Below are 11098 nucleotides of genomic sequence, written 5' to 3'. Positions count from 1 at the left end.
GACAATAACAACGGTTTTTTATGCAAACAATACCTAAACGAGTTCGACACAAACAGAGACTGGTCGAAATTTAATCGCAGACAACCTCGATGCCAAAAAATGGGAGATTTGAGAGAATTTGAGAGTGCAAAGTGTTCAAAAATCCTGAAAATTGGGATTTTCTCGCCTTTTATAAAGGTCCAAGACGAACCCCAGCCGTCAAATCAAATCTCAGTCAATCCGAGCCCTCCATTTCAAATCCAATCCGAGGCGTTGAATTCAAACAGTTTTTTAAATCCTACGCCTCCGATCTATGCGTGCCTCCCACGCACCTCTCCAACGCGTCTGCTTCTAGAAACGCCAGCTACCCTCATAATTGCATTTTTAATTCGATGGCGCCAGCGCCTTGGAAGTCGTAACGGTTCATCTACCTTTCCTAGAAAACAAGCACAAAACATCAAATCATTGGCACAGCGACCAACGCACAATCATTACCATTGGACCTCGACAAGCCTCGCAGGTTCGATTCCTCACCCACCTCGGCTTCCTCTTCGGCATTCAGCATCAAAGCCTCGCAGGTCCGGTTTCCTCAACCACCTCGGCAAGCCTCACAGGATCGGTCCTCAACCACCTCGGCTTCCTCTTCGCCATTCAGCAATCAAGCCTCGCAGGTTCGGTTCCTCACCCACCTCGGCTTCCTCTTCGGCATTCAGCATCAAAGCCTCGCAGGTCCGATTTCCTCAACCGCCTCGGCTTCTCTCCTCACCATTCAGCCTTCACAAGCCTCATAGGTTCGGTTTATTCAACCACCTCGGCTTCTTCATCATTCACCCACAGCAACACTTCTCAAACTCCAACCATGATATAAATATCTATGCTTGGACTTGGGGGACTATTATTTGGGGTTCAAAAATTCTTTCAACTTTTACTCCATTAAAGTCCACGCATTACATTAATGATTATACTTGGACTTAGGGGACTATTGTTGCGTGTTGTCACACTTGTTCTATCCACCTGGGCCAATGGCCCACTCATCCTGATCCACGTGGCATTCTTGCCGAGGTGGGTTATATCCGAAGTGCTTCAAGCCGAGGCCCATGACCCGAGGCATGGAACCTGTTGGATGTAGCTGAGGTCCTCAAGTGGAAGTATTTGTCAAATGGGCGAAGCCCCGAAGTTGATGCACGAGCCTCCTAACCACAAGGAAACATCCTCCATGGTCACTTCTCCCAAGAGATCGCCTGCACAAATCTTATTCGAATGATTGATGGAACGTTTGTCATAAGCATAAAGGTCAAGTCTTGTCACTAGCATGGAGGCCCTGCACAAGCAATAAATGCGCCGCAAGCTAGCAAGTCAAGCCCCATACCTAGGAAAAGATGTTTGAACTAAAGAGATGGGGCCACGTGCCACTTCATCCAAGGGCTCCCATTTCATATGTATCACTATAAATACTCCCATTTTGCAAGGTCAAAGGCTAATGCAAGAATCAATACTAAAAACTATATTTACTAAACTCTCTCTCAGTTACTTACAATACACAAATCGAGTTTATACACTTTCACTTATACATTTACGAGCACCGATTGGTAATTATTGTACAATCGGATTACGAACAACCTGCCGAATTCCGAACGTCACCGTCCCGCGTCGTTGGGCTACTCCCACGCCCCTTTAAACCGCTCATTTTAGACCGTCCACGTGTCTTAGCGTGTTGGACATTCGCCCACGCAAGCGCGGGTGGGACCGGCATCTGTTGGCGCACTTTTTGGGGTCAACATCATGCATAGAGAAATTTAAAAAAAATTTCAATTTCTATAAATGATCTGCTTTCTATTTAAATAGAAATTGTGATAGAAATTATATCTTTGTTGAATTCTGTAAACTTCTCTACTTTTTTTGAACTCCAATAATCACGATCTACAATTCGTAATTGTCACAATTATCCAGCCTCCAATGAAAATCCACACAGGGAAAACGATTGAGAAAACTAAGGTTTTTACTTTTCTTGTGCTAAAATTTTCTCTACCGATTTTCAAATTCTAGTAGCTTATTTATATAAGTCCTCTTATAACTTAATTCGATCCAATATTTAACTAATCCAATTAATTAAATTTGGTTCATAGATTAATTAATCCAATTAATTAATTTCGGTTATTAATAAGCAACTCAATTAATTAATTATCCAACGCTTGTTAATTAATTAATTGGTAAATCTCATTATTCTAGTTCTCATTTTGTGTGTGACCCATTAGATTCTCAATCACAATACCTAACGACGTGAATTATTATTTTGACATAATCAAAATCGATAAATTAAAACCCTATTTTATTTATCACTAATTTACATCCGTCATCCCAAATTGACATCTAGCATTGTGTTAAAAAAATGCATGTGACGAGAAATGTCACGTGATATAACTAAATGAACTTATTCGTTACTGTGAAACTATAATCCTTTCGTCAATATGATCCGATCAATTACGAGATATGGATATGTATCAATCTCAATTATCGATCATATCTTTTATTACACTATTAAACCAATATAAGTCAAAAACTCATTTTCGACTTATGAGTACACCTTGACCAATGACTTCATTATTGATTTAACTGGATGAAATGTAGACTATAATTTCTTACTATCTAAAAATGAAGAATCCTCTATTGATCATTCATAACCTTCATATAATTCCATACTCGAATGATGTTGTATTAGCGGTCCTTGGCAGAGCAATATACTACATCATCAAAGTATGACTATCTTCGTATAAGGTACTATGATAATCTCAAGTCGAAAGATCAATTCCACTACTGAACATTAGATATTAACCACTGACTCTCAGATAATTATCCACGTAGAATTTCCCAACGAATCGCGAATGTTTTGTTCTATAAAAAAACATCAATAGGTTCATTTAATTGATATCATATTTTAATTTATGAGATCAACTACTTACTTCAAAACTAAGAAATGTCACACGTGATGATCTATCTCCGCATCTTGTTATTACTTATGACTATGGATGATTTAAGATTCAATTATATGTAATTTATATCTCACGATCACAACTATTTGTGATTAACAAATTAATAAGATTTGAATCTATGGACTTTATTATTTAATTTAATTAAATATTAATTAAATAATAGATCTGTCATAAAATTGCATTAATTATATATTAAAAGTACTTACACACCGTACAAAGAAACATCTATATATGTTAACCAATAAATATTAAAATGACTTTTTTTTTTTTTTTTTTGGATGAAATAGCCCTCTGTTTAAAAAAGAATCCAACAAAATAATTGTTCATTAAAGATTCTGTGTAGCATTAATATTAGATTCGGTGATATTTTGCTACGTATTCATAGATAAAATGTCACTCCACCAATGTTCTCACGATCAAATAATACGCTTATTACTCAATTTTTCACCAATGGAAAATAGTTTGAGATTGTTTATGCTCTCCTACCTGTGAAGGAAACATAGTCCCATCGCAAGCTGTCTATGAATACATGGTTATTTTTAGGTTGTCCAAAATATGTATGTAGTAAGTACAGGAATTCACTTGTTACGTTCATCTAATAATTACAACACAGTAAGGTCAATATGTTGGATAATTTAGTGCTTTAAATTATCGGATCTTTCATGTTAAATCATCAAAAAATATAAGAATTAAAGCGAAAGCGTATCTGAATCAGACATGGTTATTGCAATATGAATTTCGCGGTATAGTCTTTCAAATCTAGACGCAGTCTCCTTTTTCTCTCTGTGATGGGATACAGTAGAGAATGAATAATACGTGCGTGTGATCTGGAGACCATAACCTATTTATATAAGGACGCCCTTTGACCTAATTCGGCCCATCATAGAATTAGGACTTGGGCCCGGTCTCTACACATATGTAAACCCATACTTTAATTGGATACATTAAAGCCCAAAATCGAAGTCTTATTAGATCACTTTAATTGGGCTCAACCGAATTTGATAGCCTATAATTTAAAGCACAATTATTCACACATACAAGCCCATCTTTAATTAAAAAATCCTTACACAATATACTGCGTTGGAATTGAAAAATCATTTTGATTAATTTTTCTTCCTGAGTGAAATGTTGGGAAACAAGGCCCAACTCTTAAGTTGTTCCAGGAATAGTGACATTGAGTAACTCGATCATTTTACTTAAAATTTATCGACTGCATCTCCTAACGGAAGCAGGAAAAATGACATAATTCGCCGATAGAAAGTCATGAATTGGAGCATGACTATGTTCATTCATGAAAAAAGGTAACTTTTTTTTTTCTCAGAAACAATCTCCAACTTCAAGATTCTCATCTATCATGGGATAAACTCCAATTGGTATTTTTGATAGAGAAATTAAACTCTTATCAAAGGTAAAATAAGATGTATTTGCATCACATTAAAGAGATTCCTTCGTGTTGAAGTAGTAAACAGTGTGCCATGGAGCTTGTCAACCCTTAGTTTCTACAAAAATTTCTCCAGGCCATACACCAGATTCTGCCGAGGTAAAGGGATCAATGGTTAAATGATAAACTGATTTTTTGTTTCAAGAAATGGAAAATTGATGTTTTTGAATGTATTAATAAGTACCTTGAGGCGCACAACTTTTCTGATGGCCAGAATTAGGCCTGGCATGAGACACTGAACATCCGTGACATCGTGTTTCAGCGTGTAAACCTACAAACCATTTTTTAGAGAGACAAAAAGACAAAAAATGACATGTTTAGTGCATAGCATTAGACCCGATAGGATTAGACTTCTTGTCAAAGAAGCACGTACCTCCCCTGGCCGGGAAAAGTAGACAGCCGTACTAGATGGGAGACCAGGAAGAACCATGCTGTGCACTCTTACTCCATCTTCCCCCAGAACTTGACCCCTCGCCTTTTATGACGAAAAAATTGTTGAGCACAAGATGGTTTTATGCATTGGTCCAAAGAGGATTCATCAGTAGATTATTCAGTAGGTAGGGCGATGAATTGAAGTGAAAAGGATTCATTTACTCGACTCCAAATTTTTTGAGATTAGACTTATTTTCTTCTTGTTTTATACAAAATGGGGATTTAGTTTGGATTGCTCACCCGAATATCTGTTGAAATGTCATCTCTATTGTATATCTGACCAAGGTTAGAAATATTGTTTGCTATTTGCATTGCATCCTGTGATGGAAAATCCTGTTCCCCAAAAAGCAAGAGGCTTTCTTATAAGATTACCCGTGGAAACATATCAAATACGAGTAGATATCAGTGTGACTAGTATGATGTATTGAATGAGAGTTGAAATCACAACTATAAATGTTATGAAATAACTTTATTCTTTAGTCATGTCTAATACAGTACAATGAACCAAACATTCCCTAATAGGTCTTAAGCTTTTAGTAGTCGAGGTGTCGTTTCCTTCTTTATTTTCGAGCTGGTCAAGTTTATTGGGTGGATATCCAACCCGATCCGTACAGATCATATTGGTTTTATAGATGGCCTTTACTGACACGACCATTTTAGTAATAAAACGACAGACACAATGGCCTAGAATTGTCAAGAAATAAATTCTACATCGATTAAATACCAAAATATAACCAATATATAAGGGTTGGATTCCTCCCTTAGACAATGTTGATCTTTCAATATGAAATCCCAAGTTTTAATTTGGTATTTGAGCCTATTAAGCTGTAATGAGCATTTCGATCCGATTAAAACTCAACAAGCATATGAATTTAAAGATTGATTTGCTTAAACGAGCTAACAACTTTCAAATGTATGTTAAGGGATAAATCCTCCATCGATTAAAAATGAAATATAGATTAATATCTAAGGATTTGTATAGTAACAAGGTTGATCGTTTAAGATGGAAACTAAAATCCTAATAAGAATGATTTGACTTACCCATATCGACTAATATGTAAGGATTTGAATTTCTCATCTTAACAATATTAATCTTTTAATATGAAAGCCCAAGTCTTAATAAGGATAATTTGACTTACCACTGCAGTGGCTCTTGATTCAACAATCTCCACATTGTTGTAATGAAATGAGGCTGAAATCGCAGCTTGCTGCAGAAGTATTGATCCTATTGAAAGAGTCGGAGCTACCAGACAACCCTATAATTCAATTCTCAACGTTATTATTTGCTAGAATTCAAGCTTCATGAAACTGTACATTGATGCAAAGATGGGTCATTATTATGTGTTCACAAAATATCATCCGCGAGCACATTTAAGATTATTTCTAGATTGCTTGACTGGCAATAATGCTTAGAGGATCTTCCACAAAACAAGAATGGTACTTGATTGAATTCATGGAGTTCGTATTTTGAAACAATTATAATTCAAGTTCGGATTCAATTTTCACTTTTATTAATTTTTAAACTTCGTGTCAAATTTTTGAAGATCTTGCACATGAAAGGACGTGTTAAAGATATAATATAAATAAATCCGTCCCAATAGCTTTAACTCGAGCTTTTAGTTCAATAATATGAATTCTCACCCTGTGCTCACCATGCTGGCTTTCTCACAAAATGCAGATAATGTCGAAACTGTCTCCATCTTGATACGAGGCACATAAACCACACTGTTCATTCCAAAAGCTGTTGCCTGTTGAATCAACATAGGAAAATCCCAAGAATTAAATCGCGCAAGATTAAGGAAGTTAAGATCTTGTATTGTGCAATGTTGTAAGTGCAGACTCAACTGGTTATGGTAATGTAATTAAAATTGAACCTGTTTAACATTGTCATAAACCGTTGAAGGGTCAGTGAAATCCACAACAACTGCAGTTGCTTTACTCTGCCAAGAAATTCGTACTTAATAATCTTTCCTTACTGAACAATAAGTCGAGTGAAAGGATCGTCGCTTAACAGATAAATCTTTCCATACTAGAAATAGTTGCAAGAAGTCCTTTGTATATAAGAATATTATTAGTTAATGAGACATAAGGGTGCAACTTTTAGTGTCACCTGGGATATGGAACCTAAGACCATGGTCAGATCATTTATTATGGGAATTTCCAAAGCCTCTTCCATGTTACAGACCTACACCAATAATAAAATTGTTAGGACAATAAAACTCAAAATTAACCCAAGAAATAATATTAACATTAATAAAAAATAAAAAATGGGAAAAATTAACAAAAAAAACCTTTCCTATATCTTCTCCAATTAGGTATGAATCAATTGCACCAGCCACTTCCATTCCTCTTGCCTTTGTTACAGCTAACACAGCTGCCCTACCTATTTCCTTAGCTGCTCCATTTATGATTACCTTTTTTTCACAATGGAAAAAAAAATATATCTTAGATTTATGGTAAATTAATAAAAAAAAGTACTTTTTTACTTTGACATTTCGTTTTTTTAATGACATTTAGAACATGATAAGGGTTTTTAGGTCTACTAATCTCAAAACCGAATATGAGGTTTGGTATCAAATTTAACAAAATCAATCTTAATATCTCACTATTCTGAGCAACGAAAAAGAAATATGGGACTAGAAAATTGTTACCTTGATGCTGCTTTGAGAGGGCTGGAAAGAACAAGAGATGGAAGGGATTTTTGTGAAAATTTTGCAGTGTATAAAGGTTCTGGGACGAAATTTGCAGCTTAATGCTGCCATTGTTGCTACAAAGTAGTCAATGAGAGAAGAATATGGGGAGAGGAGAAAATAAATAAGTTTATTTATTATTTTTGTAATTCTCTGAATTTAAGGATAAGGTTTTAGTGTCTTTTGCTAGGAAGGATATGTGGGGACAATGATAATTGGGCAAGTTGATAATAGAATGACTGGCCAATGCTGTTGTACATTTGGACCTATGAGATTTCTAAGTATTACTTGAACTTGATATTGAAATTCATCTATAGATAATCATATTGTTATGTTCAGTATACTTGTTCGGACAATGTTGAATATAACTAAGAAAGAAGGTAAATTTGTTGTTGGAGGAAATTGGTTTATAAAATATTGCTTTTGTATCTACTTAGATCAAATTATATGTTTCGGTGGTCAATTTATGCATATGAATAGACAAACGCGTTCTACTCGTCGAGCATATGATTATGTTTTATTTGAATTCACGAAACCAATTCCGTATGAATGAAAATTTGATGTCTAAAGTGAGGTTAAATAAATGAAATAAAACGAGAATTTCATATATAAGCTAGTTGCTTGAGCGGTCGCCTCACAAATAGTGAGCAACCAACTCACTAAAAAAAATCGCTCAAGTGATCAATTGGGAGGTTAGTGAGCAGTCTGAACATTGTGATTGCTCATAAAACAAGCTAAATTTTGGGACATGTTTCTTTTGCCACAACCTCACAACCTTTATAAATTGGACTCCATACGTGGTCTAAAATCATTCCATATCATATGCATTGATCATATTACTCTAAATCAATGCAAAATTAAGAATTTTCTTGCATTAAAAATTAGGACAGAATAAAACTCCCGAATCGAATCCACCGAATGGATCGAAACGAATTGAATCGAACTAAGAAATTCTTTTTAAGCCCCCGTTTGGCTCCTATTAAATTAAATTTCATTATTTTCTCTCCAATTTTTAATCACATAATCTTTCATAAAATAATATTACATGCAAACCGAAATATTTTTCTTCTTTTTCAACCACTCATTCTCTAAAAAATACTATTCAATCAATTTTAATTTGGAAAAATAGGGGCCAAACGGGGCTAAGTTAAATACTCGAATGTGTATTTGAATCGAGAACCAATGGATTTGGTTTAATTATCGATTCTAGATCAAGAACCGAATAACCGAATAAGAGTCAAATTTTCCTAATTTTTTTAATTAGTGTATTTTAAATAAGTCAAATTATTTTTTCCTAAATAAATTTCTTAACTAGTTAATTTAGTTTAAACTCAAAATTATGATTTTCACATTTCTAATTTTCAATCCAAACCAACTTAATCAAATTGACTTAAGTTTTACCCAAATTTGTTATTCTACTATAGGGCCCTTTTTACCATCTTAGAGAAATCGAATTGAAACTCGACAACATCTCTCTTTATTATTATGAGCTTGCTGTCTTCCTCTTTATACGATTTTAACAAACAAATCTATGAAGAACTCAGCAAAGAGGGATGTAAAAGACACATAAAATTGGACTACATTATTTTGTAAGAGCTAAAGTTAAACATGTCATTAGTTAAATTAATGTAGTTTTGTAAATATTAAAAAAATTAATTATAGTACGGAACCCAATAACTGAATGAAACTGAGTCGAACCTGAACGAAACTGAATCGAACCTGAATGATTCGATAATTAAATTTGAACCCGACGGTTCCATTTACTAAATGCTCGAAAATTTCGAATCTGATTTAATTCACGTTAAAATCGAACCAAACTGAACCATACCCAGCCAAATTAAATATCAATCAAAATAGAGAATATTTTTCAATTTCGAGTTCGTGGTTCCTTGTTGTTTGAAGCACTTTTATAATAAGGAGGAAATTGTTTTATCTTGGAAGACGATTATCAAGACACCGTGAGCATCTTGACAGGACAAATTTGTCTTAAAGAAATAGTGTTTAACACTAGCCTCGGTTTACAAAATTCAATATTTTTCTTCATTTCTGCTACTTATCTTTGTCATTCCAAGTAAGTGTTTTAAAGATGTCAAGAAAACTTGTCAAAGCCAATACCCACGGGCCTCATCCCTAACGGGATGGGAATTACCCACTTAATCGGATATTTTAGTGGGGGAATTTTGTCCTGAGGTGGGTACGGGGTAACACCCGCCTTGACCAATTATTTTTTTATTTTATTTTTTTTAAGAATTGAATACTATAAATGGAAAATTCTATAAAATTTCATTAATTGTAATAGAAAATAATAATTAATATTATCTAAGTAATATGATAGACAATAGAAACCTTAGTTTATCAAATATATTCGAATAATTTAACTTTTAAAAATAAATAAATTAACAAAAAAATTTAATAATAATATTATTGTCTCACTTTAATGAATGGAGGCAATAAAATAAATTATATATATATATATAAACTTAAATGGGTATGTATATAGGGCCCCACGCCTTAAATGGGCGAGGGAACTTGCCTCATTGTCATCCCTAACGTGCTTACCTTGTTTAAGTTATTAAAATATAATTTGCAAACTCACATATATACACCACTTATTTTAAAACGAACTTTTTGTTGCTTTGCTTATATTTTGAATCTCCTCATTTAGTTGGAATGACATAAACATTGATATTCTTTTCTTCAACTTTGTTGTTATAAACTTTTGTTTTTGTAACAAAAATAGAGATCGTTGGGACTAATTCTAGTCAAACCACAAATGGGACAACAAGTACAGCTCCTTCTATGGCTAACCACTTCAAACTACTACACATGAGGAAAAATTGAAGAAATTCAGCCGAGTAGATTTTAAGAGATGGCAACAAAAGATGTTTTTCTATCTCACCACTTTAAATTTGGCAAAGTTTCTTACCAAAGATCCTTACGCAGTACAAAAAGGAGAGAATAATCGAGAATCGATTATTGCATCCATAAGGAAGCACTCGAACTTTTTATACAAAAATAATATCCTAAATGGGTTGGACAACATACTATACATAGCGTATAAAGCTATGAAATTTGTAAATGAACTTTGGCAGTCTTTTAGGAAAAAATACAAAATAGAAAATGTCGGCATGAAGAAATTCATCATCGAAAAGTTCCTCAACTACAAGATGATAGACTCCAAAGCCGTCATTGGTCAAGTCCAAGAACTGTAGGTTCTTTTACGGGACATACATATCGAGAAGATGAATTTGAGTGAGTCATTCTAAGTTGCTACTATCATCGAGAAACTCCCTTATTTATGGATAGATTTCAAAACTATCTCAAGTATAAACATCAAAAGATGTGGAAGCACTCGAACTTTTTATACAAAAATAATATCCTAAATGGGTTGGACAACATACTATACATAGCGTATAAAGCTATGAAATTTGTAAATGAACTTTGGGAGTCTTTTAGGAAAAAATACAAAATAGAAAATGTCGGCATGAAGAAATTCATCGTCGAAAAGTTCCTCAACTACAAGATGATAGACTCCAAAGCCGTCATTGGTCAAGTCCAAGAACTGT

At 34.2% G+C, this 11098-nt stretch overlaps 1 protein-coding gene across 2 annotated transcripts; it reads right to left on the bottom strand.

Annotated features, from left to right (window-relative positions):
* Positions 1-4138: 4138 nt before the first annotated feature.
* On the bottom strand, positions 4139-7672 carry LOC111406084 (dihydrodipicolinate reductase-like protein CRR1, chloroplastic). 2 transcript variants are annotated; one of them, XM_023035281.1, is made up of 10 exons: positions 7494-7671; positions 7134-7256; positions 6953-7027; positions 6717-6782; positions 6495-6590; positions 5982-6098; positions 5083-5175; positions 4784-4885; positions 4595-4681; positions 4139-4501 (listed from the first exon to the last, which is right to left on the bottom strand). In XM_023035281.1, the coding sequence occupies exons 1-10, from the start codon at positions 7602-7604 to the stop codon at positions 4469-4471; spliced, it is 903 nt and encodes a 300-aa protein (XP_022891049.1). In that variant the 5' UTR covers positions 7605-7671; the 3' UTR covers positions 4139-4468. The 2 variants fall into 2 exon arrangements, with proteins under 2 accessions (XP_022891049.1, XP_022891050.1); XM_023035282.1 differs by lacking the exon at positions 6717-6782 and having other exon boundaries at positions 7494-7672.
* Positions 7673-11098: the final 3426 nt, after the last annotated feature.

Source organism: Olea europaea, chromosome 12 (genome assembly GCF_002742605.1).
Source record: "Olea europaea var. sylvestris chromosome 12, O_europaea_v1, whole genome shotgun sequence".
NCBI classification, from domain to species: Eukaryota; Viridiplantae; Streptophyta; class Magnoliopsida; order Lamiales; family Oleaceae; genus Olea; species Olea europaea.
This window is presented reverse-complemented; position numbering and strand designations above follow the sequence as displayed.

Bases quoted from the DNA above. Each gene is read 5' to 3' on its own strand.
- LOC111406084 (XM_023035281.1), bottom strand. From the start codon at position 7,604: ATGGCAGCATTAAGCTGCAAATTTCGTCCCAGAACCTTTATACACTGC. The intron at 6,099-6,494 runs GTGAGCACAGGG...ATTGAATTATAG, and splicing joins TTTGTGAGAAAGCCAGCATG to GGTTGTCTGGTAGCTCCGAC. The intron at 4,502-4,594 runs GTACTTATTAAT...TTACCTCGGCAG, and splicing joins GAAAAGTTGTGCGCCTCAAG to AATCTGGTGTATGGCCTGGA.